General features: G+C 52.0%; 1 protein-coding gene across 1 annotated transcript in view; it reads right to left on the reverse strand.

The window, feature by feature from the left end:
- Positions 1-23,303, reverse strand: part of FAM20C (FAM20C golgi associated secretory pathway kinase) — a 57,871-nt gene that overhangs the window by 22,806 nt on the left and 11,762 nt on the right. Inside the window, exon 3 of the mRNA XM_007943179.1 lies at positions 21,124-21,202. Coding sequence (XP_007941370.1) covers positions 21,124-21,202 — 79 coding nt within the window. The remainder of the gene's footprint in view (positions 1-21,123; positions 21,203-23,303) is intronic.

Consider the following 23,303-nt stretch of genomic DNA (forward strand, 5'->3'; position numbering starts at 1 on the left):
GCCCTCACCTGTCCTGGGCCCGTGGTGGGGGTCTGGCCCTCACCTCTCCTGGGCCCGTGGTAGGGGGTCCATCACTCACCTCTCCTGGGCCTGTGGTAGGGGGTCTGGCCCTCAGCTGTCCTGGGCCCATGGTAGGGGGTCCGGCCCTCACCTGTCCTGGGCCCATGGTAAGGGGTCTGATCCACGGTAGGGGGTCCAGCCCTCACATGTCCTGGGCCTGTGGTGGCAGGTCTGGCCCTCACCTCTCCTGGGCCCTTGGTAGAGGGTCCTGTTTGTTTATCTTATTTAAAACTCTCACCCCTTGCTAATGCACCCATCTTTTCCTGGGATTAAAATACTAGATCCAAGTTTGAACCAAAATGCTGAGTCCCTCCAGAGTCGTGGCTACTGAAATGTGGGGGTCCAGGCTAGCGTCAGCCACCCCCAGGTTTGTGACGAACTGTCACTGCCCATCACAAGGGTACTTTTTCTCCTACTACTGTGCAAAGCCAGATGGACCTTGAAAATGAGGGGGGCGGACAACCCAGGAAACACTGGGAAGCTCTGAATGTTCATCTGAGAGGCCTCACACCTCTGCTGGGTGAGCACCTCATTGTCAAGTTCTGTGACAAGGAGGAAGACATCGCCTAGCACACACATGAGAAAATGAGTCCCTGCAAACTCGGCCCTGGACAGTGTGATGAGCACCTCAAGATGCAGCGTGAATGCAGCTCTGGGCAGCGAGACCATCTCACCGGCGACTGGTCCATCGGATCAGCTCACATGAGGATCCCTGCATTGTGGGTCCATCAGATCAGCCTCACCCGGGGTCCCTGTACTGGGTGCAGCGTGAACGCAGCTCTGGGCAGCGAGACCATCTCACCGGCGACTGGTCCATCGGATCAGCTCACATGAGGGTCCCTGCATTGTGGGTCCATCAGATCAGCCTCACCCGGGGTCCCTGTACTGGGTGCAGCGTGAACGCAGCTCTGGGCAGCGAGACCATCTCACCGGCGACTGGTCCATCGGATCAGCTCACATGAGGATCCCTGCATTGTGGGTCCATCAGATCAGCCTCACCCGGGGTCCCTGTACTGGGTGCAGCGTGAACGCAGCTCTGGGCAGCAAGACCATCTCACCGGCAACTGGTCCATCGGATCAGCTCACATGAGGGTCCCTGCAGTGGGTGCAGCAGCTCAGCCTCACTGCAGTGGGTGCAGTGTGAACGCAGCTCTGGGCAGTGAGACCATTTAACCAGCGACAGGTCCATTGGATCAGCTTCCTGTGAAGAGCCCTGCATTGGGTCCATCAGATCAGCCTCACATGGGGTCTCTGCGGTGGGTACAGCGGATTAGCCACCTGACCCGGTGGACAGCCAGCTCCCGCCCTCCCCAAGCTCTCAGGAAACTGCTGCAATGGGCCTATGAAACCACAAGGCAGAACCAGACAATGGCATGTCTCTTTTGTGGAACATGAAGCCAGAGGGGACTTTCAGGTCAGCTTGATGAACATGAATTAAAACATGATTCCAAGGAGAACTGTAGAGAAAAGTCTGAAGTCATTTTCCTCTGAAAATCACTGCAATGGTTTAAACTTGATTTCAAAGCAAAAGAGGAGAAGGCTTTGCATGGAAGTCTAAGCCTTTCTGTGTTTGAACCACCTCACTCGGCTCAGCCAGCATCCATGGATATGACTGAGGACTGACAGGTGTGTGCTTCTCCAAGGTGCTTCCAGCTCAAAATGCTGGCTGCCGTCTGCTCAGGCCCCTGTGGTCGGTCACTTTATTTAAAGGTAACAAAAGACAAGCACGATACCCATCTACTAAACTGTGGCTTCAATATTCACCACTAAAGTGACCTCCACAATGTTGTTTATCCTCCCAGGAGTCCTTGATGTTTGGAAAAATAAGCTAGAGGCTTGGGGGCTCGCAGTCCGGCCCCTCCAACAGGCTTGCTTGAGGAGCTCTAAGTCTTCTCCTTAGAAGCAAGGGTGGTGAGACTCTGTCTCACAGACTGTGGTCATGCTATCAGGAGGGACTCACCCCTGGAGAAGGACACCATGCTTGGTAGAGGGTCAGCAGAAAAGAGGAAGACCCTCAATGAGATGGGTTGACACGGTGGCTGTGACGATGGGCTCAAGCATGGCAATGATGTGAGGGTGGCGGACCATGCAGTGTTCCATTCTGTTGTACCATGAGGTCGCTCAGAGTTGGAACCAACTCCACTGCACCTGACAAGTCTGCAGAACGTCCTCTTGGCCTGGTGGGGCTGCTCTGAATCAGAGCCCCAACTGTGTCCTTCCAGGGACATGGAATATGTAGGCCAGCCATCTCTCCTGTCCTTTCACCTTGTTCCCTCTATGGCTGTGGAATGAGGCCCGCTTGCTGGGGGCCGGCACCTTGGGTGTGGAAACTGGGAGCACGCTCTCAGTGCTGCTGCCCTCTGGGGGGATGTTTTAGGCAAAGCCAACTTGCTTGCTTTGATTTTAAACAAAGGAGATTCTCTTTTCCAGAAGCTCCCAGGGGAGCAACCCCCAGGCTGGCAACGTGAGGTATACTGAGAAGGGTGGGGAGGTCTCATCAGAAAAGCCATCCACAAGGAAGGTGCCGGGGCTATCTCTGTTGCCGACGGCCCTCAACTTCCCATTTGGGAAATGCAGGCACTCAGTGTGCAGGCCACTGCTGTGTGCTCTGAAGACAGCGTGCAGGCTGCAGCGGGGTGCTCTGAAGACAGTTTTGTGGGGTCTGTAGCTGCTCACTGGCATGTGATGCAAATTCAGCTCATTTGCTCTCTTTAATGGCACCAGGAAGAGAAATTTCTAGCAGTCAAATGAGAGCAGGAGAAGGCAGCCGACTTCTGTGGTCAGCCCCAGAGTCAATCAGCGAGAATGTGGGTTTCCAGGGTGACCAGTGCTGAGTAACCCGTCCTGGTGGGTACTGGTCCAGAATGCACTGTGGGGCAGCATTCTACCCTGATGGTGGTGGGCCTCAGAACCTTGAAAGGGGGGGGGTCTCTGCATAAGAGGTCATACGGGTCACACAGGATATGTAGGGTCATACCGGGTCATATTGGGCCATGTAGGTTCACATGGGGTCACAGAGGTTCACATGAGGTCACAGGAGGTGACACTGGGTCACACAGGGTCATACGAGGTCCCATGATGTCAGAGGGACTCACATGGGGTCACACAGACCCAGCCTGCAGCTTGAGGCCCTGGTTCCACCTGCCTGACACTCTACCCTTCCAAGCATCTACTGTGTCCAGGTGCAGGACATGTGATGCACCCAGACCCCAGCCCTGTTCCTGCTGAGGGGACAAGAACTCAGATGTGTCCTCCGTATGAGGGGAGGGGATCCCCACAAGGACTGACCACGGACACACCCCAGTGACACTGGGGGCTCTCGTGGTGGAAGCATTTGTCACTCAACCAGGAGCTAGTGCCCTGAAGACCTGGGGGTGTGCTGCCTACCAAACCAGAGAGGGCCCCCAGGCTGGATGGAGGACAAGCCTGGTGCCAGCACCCATGTGCCCACAGGCCCCTAAGCATGCACATTCATGCACACACACGTCTGCTCTCTCTGGAATCCATGGGAGCCTTTTTCACAGCTGAACACTACCCTCCACCTGGCCTGCACGCAGCAGGAGAACCATTGTGCCAGGTGGGGCATGAGAAGGATGGACTCAACGTCTTGGGGCACCTGGTCTCCCCAGTGTACAAGGGGCAGCTTTCAGGCCTAGGAAGCCTGACCTGTGCCTGGAGCTTCAGCTCTTCTGAGCCCACCAAGTTCAGAAGCAGCCTGGAGGGGTCCAGGGGTTCAGAGTGGCTTCTTGCTGAGGGTCCAAGATGGCATTCCAGCCGGCTTCAGCCCTGAGCCCTGCCCATGCCCTCTCCACACAGTCAGCCCAGGCCCGCCGACTCCTTGCAGCACAGCGATTCGTCACTCTCTCTGCCTCGGCAGCAGGACGAGTGCACTGGGGCTGGAAGACGAAGGCTGTCAGCAGAGAAGCAGCTCCTGCGAAACCTAAACCCTCTTCACTGCCCAGTGCTGTGTGTCCGGGTGAGCCCAGAAGGCTGCCGCCTGGCCCCACACCCCACAGGACTCCTGTTGTTGGGTGCTGCCCAGCCAATCCCAACTCATGGCAAACCCATGTGAAAGAGCAGCACTGGCCACGGGGTTTCTAGTCTGTACTCTGTACACGGGCCCATTGCCGGGTCCTTCTCCCACGGCGCCACTGAGCAGCACCGGCCATGGGGTTTCTAGTCTGTACTCTGTACAGGGGCCCATTGCCGGGTCCTTCTCCCACGGCGCCACTAAGCAGGCCTGAACTGCCAACATTTTGGTCAGCAGCTGAGCACTTAGCCATTGCACCACCAGGGCTCTTGAGAGAACTCCTACTTCCTCTGCAGAAGCCATTCAAAGTGCTCGAAGGTAGTCCTGGCAGCCAGACCCTCCTTCTGCCCACCCCGCATGGCTCAACCCTGGCCTCCTGGCCTATCCACCAGGCTGAGTTCTGGTGACTATGAGACCACATTCTTATTTGGTGGCCCATGGGGGTCCTGGAGAGGCCTCTTGGCATGTCCCGGCACCCATACATGGGTGGGAGCAGGGAAGAGCCAGGGAAGTGTTCAAGTTGGCCCCCAAGTCAGGCAACCTCCTGCCACTAATGCACCAGAGTTGACCTCCCTCTGAATCTAAGCCTGTTATTGCTAGAACACTGACCACAATGGCTTGAGAGTAGCCCCATGGCTGCAGAAATCTGGCTCGCAGATCCCGTCCAGTGATGCTGAACGACAGGTCTGGAGCCAGGCCTTGTGACTTAGGTCCAGCTCAGACCACGTGCCATTAACCTTCTTTGAGTGAGTGAGGGGAGCGGGGAGACGACCCCCAGGGAGATGTCTCTGAGTGTGGCCTGAATAACGCCTGGCTCAGCGAGCCAGGGACAGCAGGAGTGGTCAGAGGCCCCTGTGCTAACAGGTACCAGGCATCTCTCAGTCTCTGAGCTGCACCTGCTTCCCTGGGCACCACCTGTGCAGTGGGCTTCTGAGGCCCTCAGCTGGAGGGAGGCACTACTGGGGTGTCTGAGCCCTCCAGGGCTAGAGGAATCATTACAGCTGATGAGGCTACTTTGTGGGGGCCTGCTCCTTCTGTTGTTAATCCACTTCCCTGGGAGTGAGGGGTGGGGCTCGGGTGTCTGTGTGTGGAACGCGGTGGCGTCTGCAGAGCTCTGCAGCTGCTCTGTTTATGCTCCTTGGTTGTGAGGGATTCTGGCCTCGGAGCAGCTGCTCCCAGATGCTGCGTCTGGGAGCTATAGATAGATACACGACCCTGTGCCACGTAATGCCCGTTAGGGCAGCATCTGACGGTGTGTCCGTCTGTGGCCCCATAAGGTGGTGTAAGAGCTCAGAAATGCCGATCAGAGGGCAAGCATACGTGACAGCAGCTTCCCACGTACAACACATGCCTCTCGCATCTCTCGTGTACAAAACAACCGTGCTGTCAGTAGGGCTGGTGTCACCCAGTGAGGTCACTCATGGTGTCATCTGCCCCATCCCACACGGACTCCTTAGTCCTGTGTGTTACCAATTTTAACAATAGAATAAGATGTGACAAATACAGTTGCAAACTGATGAAATGTAGTATTTCTTGGGCAACAGGAAGACTGACAACACAGTCACTGTGTCTAATCTTTCCATGTTGAATTATGTTCATAGTAACTGAGAGAAAAGCCTTTCTTGATTTTTTCTACTTCTTTTCCTTTACTTGCTAATTCATTCTCAAAAAAGTTACTGATATAGATTCACAAACACTAATCACCAGAATATTGTAGCTAAAACACCAGGCAATTTGCCATAATCATCAACCGAGAACACTGGCAGCAATTAAAACAACAGTGTGTGCTTGCAGCGTCTGATCCAAAGTGTCGCTGTGGTTGGCTAGTACCTAAAGCTCCAACCTGAGCACAGACAGAGTTTTAACCTTGCAAGGAGCCCTGCTGGTGCAGTGGTGAAAGCGCTCAGCTGCTAACTGGAAGGTCGGTGATTCGAACCCACCAGCTGCTCTGAGGGAGAAAGATGAGGCAGTCTGATTCCGTAATGACATCCTATGGGGCAGTTCTACTCTGTCCTGTAGGGTCACCATGAGTCAGAATAGATTCAATGGGAAGAGGTTTGGTTTAGCTTTGCAGGTTATTGATACATGTAAGCTGCAGATACATTTTTATAAAAAGTAATACATTTCTGCTGAAACACTGGACAAAACTTTTATAGACAGTCATTTTGGTGTTACTCCCTCTGACAGAGTCACCTGGTATGGTCTGCACCCCAACACCTCCCTGGTGATGCCACTGCAAAGTGACTGAGCTGCAAGGTGTATGGTGGTCCAGTCCGTATGTAGCCTATGATGGCCTGTCGTGTACGATGTAGCAAACGCCTGTGTTACTGGCTATGTGTGTGCTGGACTGTACTTGCTGTGTAAAGAGTTTACCCCTAACAGTGTGTGCTTCAGCTCTTGGGCAGCAGCATCCCACATCGTGTACGGCACGTCTCTTGAGTGTTGTAGCATTATCTGTTTAAGTTTCTCTTGAAAATATTACCACAAAGTGCATCATGGCTCCCAGACACAGCAAAACCAGTGCTAGCAACAGCAGCAGCAGGAGGCAAAGGACAGTATCGATTGAAGAATCAAATGAAACAAAAGGTATTAGACAACAGGAAGGGGGAAATCAGTGACTGCCACTGCTCGGGACTTAGGCATGCTGCACTCTGCTGCCACTCGACAATCTTGATGATCCTCAAAAATGAAGAAGAAATTCCCCAACTTGTGAAGGACTGGCTCCACTGAAAGCTGCAAGGCTCATGAAAGTGCCAGAGGGACCTATGTCAGATTCAGAGAAATGGCCAATGACGTGAGTTGAGGACCAAACACAAAAGTGAATACCTCTTAGCACGCTGACGATCACTGCTAAGGCACGAAGCTTGTTCAAGATGCTTAAAGAACAAGTGGGACCAGACTACGATGTGGTGTTCACACAACATCCAAATCACTCAGCTTCCTCTTTCACAGAACACACTGTGGTCATTAAGCGACTCATGGCCATATATATATATATATACACACACCTGTATATAACCTATGATGGGTGTGTCATGGACACACACACACATACATACATACACACAGGCACATGCACTTACACATGCATATGTGTGTGTACACACGCATACACACCCACACATGCATACAGACACTTGCATACACCTGCCCACATACACATGCATGTACACATGTACACTGGCACACGCATCCATGCGCACTCATGCACTGCAAAAACGCACACATGCACCTGCACACACACGTACACATGCACACACATGTTCTACTCTTTACAAGGGGTAGCAGAGCAGTGGGCAGTGGGAATGTCCTGCATGTCCCTGAGCAGACATTAAGAAGCCCTAGATCCATAGAAGCTGGCCAAGGTGTGGGCCCCGGGGGACGCAGACAGAATCAAGGGGCTCACTGCCCTGCTTGCTATAAACCCAGCTCAGTAGGAAACAGGAAGCAAGCTGAGTAACCTGGGTGGGGGCTGGAAGGACCGGCCAGGTGGTCAGGAGCAGGGGTGGGGATGCCCCCTCTAACCTGCCTTGCACGCAGGCCAGCAGCTCCTGGGCCTGGCACCTAAGTCAGACACCCTGGACTCACACCTGGGCTGCGCCCGATGGCTCATCATGGATGTTTATACCATTTGAGCCTCAACTCCTCTTCTGAGAAGGAGCCTTGATCTGAAAATAATACCCACCCCAGGGCCTTCTGAAAGGTTCTTTGCCATGCGCCCCACTGAAGGCTCCACAAATTGCACATAGGTGTCAGCTGTTGTCACCAGCCAGAGCTGGGTGCAGGGCTGGAAACAAGCTTGGGTAGAGGAGGGACGAGATGTGGGAGAGACCAGGCCTGCCCACCCTGGACATGAAAGGAGGAAAGGGTCATGCCATAGGGATCACTGAGGCTCCACCAGCCAAGAACATTCCTCCGAACAACAGGCCCAAACTGAGACATCTGGGCACAGGTGACTGCAAGGATCACCTGGAGGCCAGCAGGTGGCCGCCGGGCCCCTATCTTAAGGGAAGTGTCATCCAAGGGCCCAGACAGGGGCGAAGCCAGGTTCAGGCAGAGGGATCAGGGCATTCTCTGCTGTGAGCTCTCCAGACTCTGCCAGGTCTCCCAGGCCCATCGGTGAGGCATCCAGCATCCCAGGCCACCTGCCCCATGTCATACATGGGCATCCAGCCCTACAGGCATGGTCCACACTTTCACACTGTGCTGTGACCTGTGTAACTTTGGAAACTTTGGTCCTAACGACTGGAGGCCAAAGGACTGCGACCCCAAATTCACCCTAGGTATGGATGGATGGATGGATGGAGGGAGGGAGGGAGGGACAGATACTGAGAGAGAGAGAAATGATAGATGACAGACAGATGCTGATGGAGGGAGGGAGGGAGGGACAGATACTGAGAGAGAGAGAAATGATAGATGACAGACAGATGCTGATACAGACAGGTAGATGATATATAGGCAGGCAGGCAGGTAGGCAGATGATAGACAGACAGCTGCTGTCTAGTTGACTCTGACTCACGGAGACCCCGCATACAACAGCACAAAGCTTCCCTTTTCCTGCATCATCTGCACAACAACGGTCCACTCAAGGCCCTCGTTGGGGCTGTGTCGGCCCACCTGACCAGGGCTCTCCCTCACCCTCACTGGCCCCTACGTCACTGAACACCATGTCCTCCTCCAGTGCTTGGTCCCTCCCAAAGGCGCAGCCATAGCACGTGAGTCAGACAATGTTCCATTGTGATCCACAAGGTTTTCACTGGTTAATTTTCAGAAATGGATTGCCAGGCCTTTTTTCCTCATCTGTCCTAGTCTGGACTTTCCACTGAAACCTGTCCACCATGGGTGACCTGCTGGTATTGGAAATACAGGTGGCACAGCTTCAAGCTTCACAGCAACACACAAGCCACTGCAGTGTGACAGACAGACTGACAAGACGGGTGGTGGCCTAGGCACACACCTACACACATGCTCCAAAAATGAGTGTTGAAAGGACCTGAAGGCCCACAGCAGCTTTATTGCTAGTAGCCCCAAGCTGAATACAAGCTCAGTGCCCATCATCTGCATAGAACCGTGGTGTGTTCACAGGATGGGAACAAGTTCTGTAATGAGACCGAAGGAACCACAGCCACATGCAACAACACCAGCCATCTCAGATGACCTTGAGCAAAAGGAGTCTCTGCTGCTTAGGTAGCATCAGAGCAGCGGAAGGAGGCGGCCTGCGGAAGGTGGGGGAGACTGTCCTTGGGCGGCAGCACCAGGGGGCAGGAGGGGTCTCTGGAGGCTTGTCTGGCTCTGTTACTTGGTCTTCTGAGGTTCTAGGTAGGAGTTACATTTGTGACTGTTCATGGAAACATGAATTGTGCACATCCTAACTAACAAAAGTGTAAATTTTTAAAAGGCAAGGGAAGGGAGGCAATGGGAAATTATCATAAGTATTGGTAAGTTAAAATGTTACTGAAATCTGCCAGCACCTGGACTGCCGGCTCTTGATCTAATCCAGCATCTCCTGGACCAACATAAGGAAAAGGAGGCCTTAGGGGGGCAGTGAACTGATGGGCAGTGAAGGTTGGAATGACTCACGTGCGGTGTCGAAGGCAAGGGCTGACACGCGTGGAGTTCTGTGTGTGGTGCTGAGGGACCTCACTCTCACGGTACTCTGATTTTGTTCCTATGACGTGGTAGCAATGTCTCCACTTCTATTTCTGATTTTTGTTATTTGTATCCTCTCTGGGGCTTTTCTGTGTCAGCCCAGCTGAAGGTTTGTCAAGTTCATCGATCTTTTCAAAGAGCACACTTCTGTTTTCCTTGGTTCTATCTCTGTTCTGTCTCACCTGTCCCTGCTGTAATCCTGACTGTTTCTTCCCTTCTGCCAGCTTTGGGATTATTTGCTCTTTTTCTAGTCCTTCATGGTGTTACTTACAGATTGCGATCTCTTCCTTTTCACGTAGACATTGGCAGCCATAAACTCCCCTCTGACATCTTCTTAGCATGCCATGAGCTTGGGTACGCTGCATTTTCATTTCCATTGGTCTCCAAGTATTTGCAATTTTCCTTATAATTTTTTCTTTGACTCATTAGTTGTTTAAGGGTGTGTTGGTTAAATTCATGTATTTGTAAATTTTCAGGTTTTTCTTCTGTTACTGACCCAGCTTCCTTACACTGTGCTCAGAGAACACACTCTGCATAATTGTAGGCCTCTTAAATTTATGGAAACCTTTGTGGACTAATGTGTCTATCCTGGACGATGACCTGTGTGCATTGAGAAAGAGTGTGGATCCGGCTGGGTGGAGCACTCTGTATATTGTAAGATTCAGTTGGTTTATAACCTACTACTGCTAGCGTGGGAGATCTGGTAGCATAGTGGCTAAGGCACTTGACTGCTAACCAGAAGGCTGGTGGTTCAAACCCACCAGCCACTCTCGGAAGGAAGATGGGGCAATCTATTTCCACAGTGATATTGCCTCGGAAATCCAAGGAGGGGTCGCTATGAGTCAGGGCCCGACTCGACAGGGCACATAACAACAACAACAACAAAGCTGCTGATTCAATTCCAACTCATAGCAACATTATAGGACAGAGTAAAACTGCCCCACAGGGTTTCTGAGGCTATAAATGTTTATTAAAGCAGACTGTTTAGTCTTTCTCCTATGGAGCAGCTGGTAGGTTCAATCCGCCGACCTTTTGGTTAGCAGCCCAGTGTTTTAACCATGGCATAATCAGAGCTCCTCAGTTGGTTTATAGTGTTATTCAAGTCCTCGACTGATGCACTGAGGGAGCTCTGGTGGCCTAGTACCTAAGGCATTTGGCTGCTAACCAGAAGGTTGGTGGTTCAAACCCACCAGCCACTCCACAGAAGGAAGATTGGGCAATCTACTTCCATAAAGATTTACGCCTTAGAAACCCAAACAGGGTCACTATGAGTTGGAATCGACTCGATGGCAGTGTTTTGGGTTTTTTATGCATTATTACGAGTAACGTATTAAAGTCTCCATCTGTTCAGTGGAGAGCTGCCCTATTTTTCATTTTAGTTCTGTCACTGTTTGTTTGCTTCATATATTTTGGAGCTCTGTCGTTAGGAGCTGATATGTTAATAATTGTTATATATTCTTGATGTATTGCCCCTTTTATCAATGTATAATATCCTTTGTCTCTTGTAACGGTTTTAAGCTAAGTCTATTTTGTCTGATATTAATGCAGCCACGCCATCTTGGTTTTAGTTACCATTTGCATGTTGTTGCTGCTGTTGTTAGGTGTCATTGCGTCAGCTTCGATTCACAGCAACCCCACGTACCATGGAATGAAACACTTCCCGGTCCTGCCGCCCGCACACTCACTGCCACGCTCGAGCCCCTCCTTGGAGCCGCCGTGTCAGTGCATCTCATTGACTCTTCCTCTTTTCAGCTGACCATCTAATTTTCTGACAGGAGCAAAGGGTGAGAGACGAGGTCTGGCCATTCCTGCGTCTAAGGAGAATTCCGGCTGTACTTCTTCTGAGACAGATTTGTTTGTTCCTTGTCCACGGTATGTTCAACATTCTTTGTCAACACCACACCTCAAATGTATCAACTCTTCTGTGGTCTTCCTCATTCACTGGCCACCTTTCACATGCATATGAGGCTATTGAAAAGACAACGGTTTGGGTCAGGTGCACCTTAATCTTCAAAGTGACATCTTTGCTCTTTAATAGTTTAAAGAGGTCTTTTGCAGCAGATTTGCCCAGGGCAATGCATTGTCTGGTGCCTAAGGCATTTGACTGTTAACCAGAAGGCTAGCGGTTCCCACCAGCCACTCCTCGGAAGGAAGACTGGGCAATCTCTCTCTGTAGAGATACTTCCCTGGAAACCCAAGGAGGGATCGCTATGAGTCGGGATCAACTCGACGGCAGCAAGTTTGGTTGTTTTTGGTTTTCTTGCATGACAGTTGATTATGGATCCAGGTAAAATGAAATCTTTGACTATTTGCATGGAGTATTTTTTCTCATTCTCTCATTTTCAATATATATGTGTCTTTGTCTCTAAAGTGGTAAGGCAGGACTTAGGTCACTTTGCTGTTTGTTTTTTCTGTGTTCCTTTATGTCCATCGTTCTCTCGTGGTTCAATTGTCTACTGCTGCCATAATGGAAATACCACAGTGAACGGCTCTAACAAACAGAAGTTTACTCTCTCACAGTTTAGGAGACCAGACGCCCAAATTCAAGATGCCAGCTCTAGGGGCAGCTCTGTGTTGGCTCTGGGGAAGGGGTCTTTTCTCCTTTCAACATTTGTGGGCTTGGCGTCCCTTGGAGATCCCCACATGTCTTGGCACCAGTCCTCTCTGGGTCTATGAGGTTCTTAGTGCAGGGACCCTGGTCCCAATTGACATGCTGTGCTCCTGGCTCTTCCTTCTTGGTGGTCCTGAGGTCCCTCCTTCTGTGCTTGTTTCTCTCCCCATTCATCTCTTGTAAGACAAAAGGAGGCACAGGCCACGCCCCAGGGACACTCCCCTTCCATCAGATCAGGGCTGTGACCTGAGTAAGGGTGCTGCATCCACCCTGATCCCCTGACAGCTGATTGGCCGATCACATCAGATCACACCAGGGGATGATGACATCATTACAGAACTGCCGACCACTGAGAATCATGGCCCAGCCAAGTCAACACAAGTCACTGGGGACACAATTCAATCCATGACACCTCTAGTACTTCCTTCTTTTGTTTTCAGTTGAAATTTTGTAGTGAACCATTTTTATCCTGTTCTCATTTCCTTCTGTGTGTATTTTATAGATGTTTTCTTTGTGGTTACCATGGGGATTACATTTAGCATCACAAATTTGTAACAATCTCGTTTGAATTGGTGTCTACTTAACTTCAACAACATACAAGGAAGGCTCTATCCTCCCCTTTTGTTTTTGTTGTCACAAACCGCATCTTTATACACTGTGACTGCTTTACAAAGCTGGCAGGGTTCTGCTGGTTCTGCTGTGTTTCTGTGTTTCTGTGGGGCATCTTGTTCTCTGGACTCCCTTTTTTGGACTGTGTTTTCCATTTGTCTCTGCTTTGGGGCCAGGTGGAGTGCAGCTTTGCTTAGAGAAGCCTCCACAATCACCCCAGCTCTCACCAAGCCCCTTCTCAAATTTCCTCCAACAGCCACCAACCCTCAGGACCACAGGTGTTCTTTAAACCAGGCCTGAAAATCCCTGTTTCACACTTTTTTGAACTGACCTGAAGGTTTTTCTTTTCTTTTCTTGCAAGCAGGGGCTGACTCTATAAGCCAGCAGCTCTGTTGGTTTCCAGGGCAATGCTGTTGTTTGTGCCGCACCCCCCCCCCCCCCGGGAGGCAGAGCTTTTCTGTCCTCAATGCCTTTAAGGACACTTTAAATCCCAGAGAAGGCATTTTAGCTCTTGGTGTGTCCTTAACAGTTTGGCTCAAACAGCTCTTGTTACATTAGAGACCTCTAATAGCCTTGCCGGGCACCAGGGGAGTGACACCCATCTCTCAGTGGTGAAGAAACTAGAAGTCAGAGCACTGCTGCCCCGTGGAGCGCCCACTCTTTCGGATCCACTTTTACTGCTGCCAGCTGCCAGGCTCTCTCTCAAATGTACCAAACATTCATCTTCTGTCCAGTGTTGTGAGATGGAGACTTAAACACCAGATATCCACAAATAAAGGCTCAGTGGTTAGCTCTGGGGACCGAACTGCAGGCCACCTGCTGGAGCTCCCACCAAGTCTACCACTCGCCATTGTCACAGGGGTCAATTACTTACCCTCCCCGAGATGGTAAGGTCCCGGAAGGGCAAGGACCCTCGGCACACTCTAGTCCAGCCGTGCACAGTGTAAGCTCGGTCCAGGAGGGCACAGCAAGGATGTGACAGCCTGGAATGTGGCCAGCACTCCCCATGGTGGCTCACCCTCCGCGTTTCAGCTCCCATATGCAGGCGGAGGAGACTACTGTACGTGGCACAGACCCCAACTATAGACTTGGACCAAACTTCACAGATTAAAGGCACAGTCCTCCAGACCAAGACTTTAGACACCAGCCACTACACTTCAGGGATTTCCAAGATACCCTCACAGCTGATCAGCTGGCTCCAAATTCAGGGGTTCTCAAACCCTTAAGGTTTGAGAACTCTCTAGAACAACTCACAGAACTTACGGAAAGGGCTAACCCTACAATGACGGTTTTATTATAGCAAAAGGAGACCCCCCAGACAAAGGGAGAGACACATACAGGGAGGTTCTGGATCCTGTGCCAGTGAAGTTTGGGTGCCAACACGGCTGAGCCTGGCTGAGGGGCTGGGCAGCGGATGTCGTATTCCCCACGGGGAGACTGGTAATTAACTCCATGGTGGAACCTATTGGAGTAGCTGAGTAGCTGCTTAAGGAATGTGGTCTGCTTCCTGTATATAAGAGACAGCTTTGGGAATGGTCTCTAGCTTATGGCACACTTGAACCCTGCATGTAGCTGAGTCGTTATTAAGCAGCCTGTCATGCTCTGCCGACCCTGGGACTTTCAATGGATTTGAATGAATGGCCTGCCATGTGGTTTGGTAACATCAGGATTGTGCCTTTTTACCTGTCAACCTTGGGCTTGTCAGCTCAGCAGCCAGTGGCTGAGTGAAGAAAGCCTCCAGCTTCCCTGGGCCAGGAACAGGGGGCAGAGCTGAAGCCCAAGGTTGAGGGGCTTTCACCCAGCCCCTAGAGCCGGGCACTTTGAACTCGGACTTAAACCTCCAAAATTGTAAGAATAAACTGTTTGTTAAAGCATCCCATTTGTGACATATTCCTGTCAGAGCGGCACCAGGGAACCAGAGCAGATCCCAAATGAGCAGCATCCTGTCCCCAGGAATGTGTTGTCCTATTGGCACATCAACGTATGTAAAATATTGCCACCCAGGAAGGTCGTGTGAGATTCAGTGTCCAGAGTTTTTAGTGTGGTTCAGTTTCATAGACATGACTGATTGAATCTTTGGCCACATGCTTAAATTCAATCTCTAGCCCCTCCCCTCCCCTCCCCAGAAGCTGAGCTGATAACACGTTGCTCAAAGCTCCAACCCTCTAACAAGATGGCGGAACTTCTGACATGGAAACCCCGACCCTGAGTCATGCCATTGGCAATAAACCATCACGTATGGCCTGGCCCATCATGAATAACAAGAACATTCCAACCACCCGTCTGTCAGTGGTGTCCTGTGGTGATGTGTGTGTTGCTGGGAGGCTGGAGGCTCTGCCACCGGTGTTTCAGGCACCAGCAGGGTCCCCCATGGTGGACAGGTTTCAGTGGAGCTGCCAGCTAAGACAGACTGGGAGGAAGGGCCGGAGATCTACCTCCCAAAAGTCAGCCAAAGGAAACTTTATGGATCCCACAAAACAGTGCCCAGTACAGTGCTGGGAAGTCTGCTGGAAGACACAGAGCACACAGTGGCCCGAGCAGTGGCCCGAGCAGTGGCCTGAGCGCACACCCACTGTGACGCTGGTGCAGGACGGGCAGTGTTTCCCTCTGCTGTGTGTGGGGTCAGCAAAGGTCAGGGCCAACCTGATGGCAGAGGCTACCTCCAGGAACCAGGGACAAGGCCAGCCCAAGTCTGTGCCTCATGCCTGCGCATCCTCCTGCCTTCTCTCCCCAACTCTCACGTCTCCCGCCCATCGCTGTGCCCAGACGGTTTGCTTCCCTTAGATATCTCTGGATTCCATCCCCTTCCCTCCATCCTAATCCTCCTCTGGTCCAGGCCACATCACCTCTCATCTGTCACAGACTTCTCACAGGTCTCCCACACACACACTGTCACCTTGACACACCAGCAACCTTCTCACGGGTCCCCCCATCCTGACACACCAGCAACTTTCTCATGGGTTCCCCCAGTCCTGACACACCAGCAAGAGCAACCTGTCCACGATGGCTGCCCAGAGCTCCTGGAAAAATCCAAACTGTGGGAGCTGGTCTCTGCCACTATGAGCTTGAGCCCCTCACCTTCCCCATTCTTGCTCTAGGCAGACTGTCCAATGGGACCGCCTGTGATGACGGGTGTTTCTATGTCTGTGTACTCAAAGTGTTGCTGTTGTGGCCGAGGACCAAGCAGACAAGACAGGTTCCACTCCTTGTCCCCAGAAGGCAGTGCAGCCAGAAAGCAGCATGCTGAGGACACTAGGGACTGCCTGGAGACCCTTCTCAAGTCCAGGGGCTTGGCCAGCTGCAGCTTCTCTGGACCATTGGGTCTGCTCCTGCCTGTCGTCCCAGGATCTGGCTCAAGGTCAGGCCCAGGGGCACCGTGCCTGCGGAAAGGCTGCAGAATCAGCACCATGGATGTGGGCTGTCCGTAGGCATTACCTGGAAGGTTACTTTCTAAGAAGCAGGTTGAAATCTGCTGCAAACAGCCTGCACAGAGACAACCCTACGCCAACCCTACGCCAACCCCATCCCCACCAGGCTAATCCACCTCAGTTCCTCTTAGAATTCCTTTGAAACACTTTGCACCCAGTACAGCCTAGAACTGGAAGGGGCCCCTGAGGTAAATGGTGGCCCAGGGAGGGAAAGGAACTTTCTGGGGTCCCATGGTAAGAGAGACCTTGCCAGGTCTGTCAGACTAGAGTTCCAGGCTCTGTTGTGCAAACTTCACCAAACCTATCACCTGCACCATGGTTTACTTAAAATACATAGTTTTCAATATTAAAAACCTAAATACTACACCAAAACAAGCAACACCACCCAAAAGATAAACTTGATATTCACAAAATTAAAAACTTTTGTGCTTCAAAGGATACCATTTAAAAAGTGAAAAGACAACACAGAATGGGAGAAGAATTCTGAAAATCATGTATCTGATAAGGGACTCATATCTCAAACATGCAAAGAACTCTTGCCACTCAATAACAAAAAATAAACAATCCAATTAAAAAATGGACAAAGGACTTGCACAGCCAAAGGATGTGCACAAATGACTAAGAAGCAGATGAAGAGGTGCCTGACCCCATGGAAATGCAGGGGATGCCTATCGAAACCACAGTGAGAGGCCACTTTGCACCCACTGTCCCTGCTGTTGGGTACTACTGGCGGGGTGCCGACTCCACGGGACCCTGTGCAACAGAGCAGAATGCCCCACAGGGTTTTCTAGGCTGTAGCTTTACGCGAGCAGCCACCAGGTCTTTCTAGAATGACTACAGAGAATAGACACCAAAACCAAACCAAACTCACTGCCGCTGAGTCGGGTCCAACTCATAGCTATCCCTCGTTGGGTTTCTGAGGCAGTATCACTACAGAAGTAGATTGCCCAACCTTCCTTCTGAGGAGTGGCTGGTGGGTTTGAACCACCAGCCTTCTGGTTAGCAGTCAAATGCCTTAGGCACTATGCTACCAGAGCTCCTACAGAGAATAGATAGAGAATAGCAAAGACGTGGGGAGAGCAGAACCCTTACATACTGCTGGTAGGAATGTCAAACAGTGCAGCCACTGTGGAAAACAGGATGGCACGTCCTCAAATGAGTAAACGTAGTTTCCATATGACCCAGCAGCTCTACTCCCAAATACCCACCCAAGAGCTAGGAAAACCTATGCTCAAAGGCAAACGTGTACATGGATATTCATAGCAGCACCATACACAATGGTCAAAAGGTGGACACAGCCCCAGCATCCATCAGCAGGTGATGGATACATACAGTGTGGTCCATCCACACAGTGAACTATCCCTCAGTCCTGTCCACAGTCACCAAAGGTAGACACAGCCCCAGCGTCCATCAGCAGGTGATGGATACATACAGTGTGGCCTGTCCACACAGTGTACTATCCCTCAGTCCTGTCCACAGTCACCAAAGGTAGACACAGCCCCAGCGTCCATTGGCAGGTGATGGACACACACAGTGTGGTCCATCCACACAGTGGGCTATCCCTCAGCCAGAGAGAGGGATGGAGTCTGACCCATGCTGCCCACGATGAACCCTGATGATACGGTGCTGAGTGAAAGAAGCCAGACACAGCAGACCACATCCTGTCTGATCCCACATATGTGAGATGCCAGAGCGGGCAAGTCCATAGATGCAGAAAGCAGATTAATGGTGACCAGGGACAGGGGGATGAGGGGCGAGGGGGATTGAGGAGTGACAGCTCAGGACACAGGGTTTCTTTCTGGGGTGATACAAATGTTCTGAAGGTGGGTGTGGTGATGGTTGTACATATCTGTGAATCTACTAAAATCCCCTACTTGTACATTCTAAATGAGAAGCTTGTATGTGAACAATAGCTTCACAAAGCCATTAAAAACAAAACAAAGCAAATACCGTAATCTATTCTCAAAGCAAGACTACCCAGAACTCGGGTTTCATGTGCTGCTTCCATGTTTGCCAATGTCTATGACAAACGCACAACCATCAGCGTCTTGAACCAGCTGTCTGTCTCTCTCACACACGCACATGCATGCACATACAAACACATGTGTGCAAGGCACACATGTGCATGCATACACAGACGTGTGGGCACACACGTGTTGCAATGCACATACATACACACACATGCATATGATCTGCAGGATTAGCTCTGCCTTGGACCTGCCTCATTGCTGTCCCACCCTGCATCCACCTACGTCCTCTGAGAGACGGGTGGGAAAAGCACTCCATCTAATTAATTCATGGCACCCTACTGACCACTTATAGTGCTGTTAGGAGCTCACAGACAAAAGTCCTCTCCTAATGAGAACGTGGTGATCGCAGACCACAGCCACGCTGCTGACCCCCTCCCGGGCCCTGGGGCCTAGCCCTGCATGGTCACCCAGAAGTGAGGGGACTGCTGGTTGCAGGGCTATAGTCAATGGGACTCAAGGGCTCTAAGATTCTTTCTTCCACACATTGCCAGGCCTTCCCTCCATGGCACCATTGGGTGAGTTCGAACAGCCAACTTTTCAGTTAGTGGACCTTCTATAATAACAAGGGGCTTTAAAGTAGCTACTTACAGAGGCTCAGGGTTCTGGAAGGCTGAGGTCCACCCTGGAAATGACCCAAGGGGCAGAGAGTACAGAGACCCAGGAGGTGTTCTGAGTGTCACAGGGTGATCTGTGATCTCCCCCCGCCCCCCCCGAAGGATGTGGAAGTCCCGATCCTGTGCTCAGTTAGAAATAGTGGTTTTTCTTTTGTCATGTTAATAAAGGGGTACCCTGGAGTAGGGTGGGTCCTAAGCCTAACCCCTTCTGAGTGCTGTGAAGAAGAGCAGATGGGATGCACATCCACACACACAGGAGGAAGACAGACACCATGTGAGGGTCCCTCTACAAACACCGCAGGTCAGCTGAGCTGAAGAGACAAGGCAGGATCCTCCCCTGGAACCTTCCGACCCCTGGATTCACACAGCCTTCCGAACTCCCAGACAGTAAATTCCCCTCTTTAAAGCCCCAGGACACTAAGACCAGGGAGGAGCCCACCTCACCCACCCCTGAAAATGCCGTAGAGACACCCTCCCTGTTGCCCACCTCCCTGAAAATGCCCCTCATGAGGCCAAGGGTTGCATGAGTGCCAGCTGCCCATTTCCTGACCAGCCAGACCTGCCTGCCGCAGCTTCTCACCTCCACTCAGCAGAAATAGCGAAAGAGCTAAGGGTGAATTCATGAGCTCCTAGACACAGGCATGATGGCTTCCCTATAGGTCTGGGGCTGCCGCCGCCTCCGGCAAGGCACTCAGCATCTCTGTCCCAGCCCTCACTGTGAGCAGGAGCTCTGCGGGGCCCTTTCCTGGTTTTCTTCTCATCTCTATCATAAATGGCTTTCCCTCAGACCAGTGAGCGTAGCTGGTGTCCCCAGGCCTGGGCTCCCGGCGGCCCTGGATCGGAGGCAGGTCAGGCAGACCCTCAGTAGAAGCCCTGGGCAGGCCCCCTGTCCCTCTGTGGAATCCACCCAGGACATCTCTCTGGAGGGAAAGGGACAAGAGGCTAGGGCTGAGCAGTGACTGTGAGAAGATGCCTCATCCGCGTATTGCAAATGCATAGCTACAGTTTGTCTGATCTGCAAAGTATTTTAAATGCCTCTGAGTTAGTTGCCACCATTTTTAAAATATGGAGAGTCAACAGGAAAAAAAGAATCTGTCTTTCTAGCTTATTTTGAATACTGGAAATCAGGCCTGCATTCCCCGATGGTCGTGACTTGAACCACGAGGCGTGGCCTTGGCTCTGCAGTTTGCCACAGTCCCCACCTGGCCCAGCAACCTCACTCACTGAACTGGAATGGCCTCATGGGCATTCAGTGTGCAACCCCTGCTCTAGATGCAATGAACTCTTTGGCCACTGCAGAAACGGCCCCGTCTAGAACTAGGAACGGATGGCGGGACAACCTTGGACCACTCCCCAGTGTTTACAGTGAGTAGTCACAAACCACAAACACACATCCTGCTTCTGACCATGGTCTGGCTTTCAAAGACTCCCACCTGTCATTCCCACAAATTTTCACGTGCCATCATTATGATTCCTCAAGATTTATTTCAGTAACAAAGTTTCTATTTCAGTGGCATAATAACATGTAGGACAAACCACGGCTGGGAGTCAAATCCGGCCACTGCCTCATGTTATAGATAAAGTTTTATTGGGACACAGCCACACCCATTCACTTACATCCCATCTGTGGCTACCTTTGGGCCAAGTTGATAGTTGAGACAGAGACCAAATGATCTGCAGAGCCTAAAATATCGCTGGCCCTTCACAGAGAAAGTGTGTCAACCTTGAGGTGGATCAGTAGAGGATAGAAATGACAACTCTATAGAAGCATTCTTTGGGTCCATTTCCTAGGTTCCTCGCTTAAAATGAATATTCTCACTGGGGTAAGAATGCCGGACCAGTGAATTTTCAGTCATAGTCACACCGCTGACCCCGTCAGGCACCAGGGCCCAGCCCTACATGGTCACTCAGAGGTGAGTGGACTTTGGGGAAGGTTGGGAAAGGGGAGAGGAGGGTGGGCAGTGCACAGCCACAAACTTGGCCTTCATCATGAGTGGGAGCCAAGAGCTCCATCTCAGGGTACCCCAAAACCCTCCCCACCCACAGACACTGAATGCCAGCCAGCCGCCCAGCCCCAGACGCCAGCACTTACTTCATGGGCTTGAATAGCGCCTGCCCATAATTCTGGAGCACCATGACGAGCTTGAGTTGCGTGCCCCCTGACTTCATGGCTGCAAGAGGGGAAAGAGAAGCCAAGTCACTCGCTGCCTCCAGGGTAGGGAGCCAGCCAGGGAGGACAGGCCAGGTCCTTGAGCACGACTGAGGGACCCCCACTCAGTGCCTCCAAGGGAGGGGGTCAGCCAGAAAAGAGAAGCCAGGTCCTTGAGTGTGTCTCCAGGGGAGCGGACCAGCCAGAGAGGACAGGCCACATCCTCAAGTGTGGCTGAGGGACCCCACCTTCTTGGGAGGTTTGGGTTCTCTGCCACAGTGTGCCTATTGACATGTGCCCTTCCTGATGCACTAGGATCAGAGCTCAGAGACCCTCAACGTCTGACCCAGACAGAATGGACCCAATTCTAGAGGGTGGCTGGGGTGTTTGCCCACCAACAGCTGCTCCCTCCCCTGTGCACATTCATGTGCACACATTCACACATGCATTACACACACATGCACATGTACACAAACATGTACACAACCACGTGCACACATGCCACACACGAGTGGCACATTCATATGTACATTCACACACATGTGCACATACATACACATATTCACATGTGTGCATATACCACACAACGCACCACACACGCATGCATGCAGATTGCACATGTGTGTGCACATACATGTACACACACTCAACACAGATTCACACATTCATACACACATACATACACATGCACAGACATGTGTGGTACACAGACATGTAGACACAAATTCACACACATCACACATGCACACATACATACACACTTGCATGTGCACACATGCCATGTGTATACCACGCATGCACACACACCCCCATGTGCAGACATTCACACACATGTAGACTAGACAGATGCACACTCCCACTGCCAGCCTAGAGGAATGGGGCATGCAACCCCAGTCTAAGCTTCTGGAAGAAGCCCAGCAGGGTTTCCCTGAGGGGACCTCAGGATTTATTGGGCTGGAGGTGACTGCCCCAGTCAGCAGCAGCCCCAGGGCCACAGGTTATGGTCAGGGAGTTCAGAAGCCTCCAAGAGCCCTGCTCTGTGGCTATCCCGCTGCCTCACTAGCTCAGGCGGCTAAAGAAATCCTCCCGCCCCCGAGCTATGGGTTTTCTTTTTGCTGACGGGGCAGAAGGAAGAAGATGATTGTGTGTTCCCATCCCAGCCATGGCAGCTGGTGAGCAAGACCTAATGACGGATGACCTGTTCCCACTATGGCTGCACGGTCCCTCTCCATCGCAGTGGGGGCTCTGACCATCTTCCTATGAGACCTCCCGCCCTGAGGTACAGGAGTGCGGGATACCCCAGAGCTCACTGACCACAGCCAGGCCACTTGGGGGCTTGTCCAGCGCAATGGAGGCCTCATGTATGGGAACCAGGCACCCAACCAACCACTAACAGAAGTGAACAAGGTGAGGGGGCCCCAAGTTTGCATTCGATGGAGTGAGGCAAACCATTCATTGATGAAACCCAGGATAACTTCAGGCTGTGAGAGTGCAAGCGTGCAGCAGGGTTGTGAGGAGAGGTCCTACTCGAGGGGAGAGTCACAGTCCTGGGAGGAAGAGACCCTGAGACGGCCCCAGCAAGGTCCGTTTCCTCTTTCCATGGACTTCTTTACATGAAGGGAGTGAGGGACTGGGCAGCGGCTGGGCCGTGCGTGTCAGGCACAGGGAGCCTGCCTATGTTGAGGAGAACGTGGGAGAGAGGACAGAGGTATAAGCACAGGTCGGGTGGGCAGTGGGCCGGTGGGTAGTGGGAAGGTGGGAGAAAGGCAGAGGGGGAGAGGGGCCCCCGTGCCTAAGGAAAAACCGTCACAAAGGACCATGCAGGGCCAGTGACGAGAGGGACTAGGTGAGTCGGGCTCATTTGCTGAGCCCGTGAGAGGGAGGCGGAGGGGGGAGGGGCTGGGTGCAGGAACTGAGGAGCCTGTGTGTTCCAGGGGAGGCTGAGCCTGGCTCAGGTCCTGGGTGTGGACAGACCTGCCTGAGATGGCCAGCAGTCCTTGAGAATGCTGGCTGCCGGCAGCAGCGTCATGGCACATATTGGGGGCTGTGCCTTGGCATGGGCTCCTTGGCACATATTGGGGGCTGTGCCTTGGCATGGGCTCCTTGGCACATATTGGGGGCTG

The sequence above is a fragment of the Orycteropus afer genome, unplaced genomic scaffold, assembly GCF_000298275.1.
Source record: "Orycteropus afer afer isolate SDZICR_OR568_19922 unplaced genomic scaffold, OryAfe1.0 scaffold00006, whole genome shotgun sequence".
NCBI lineage: Eukaryota > Metazoa > Chordata > Mammalia > Tubulidentata > Orycteropodidae > Orycteropus > Orycteropus afer.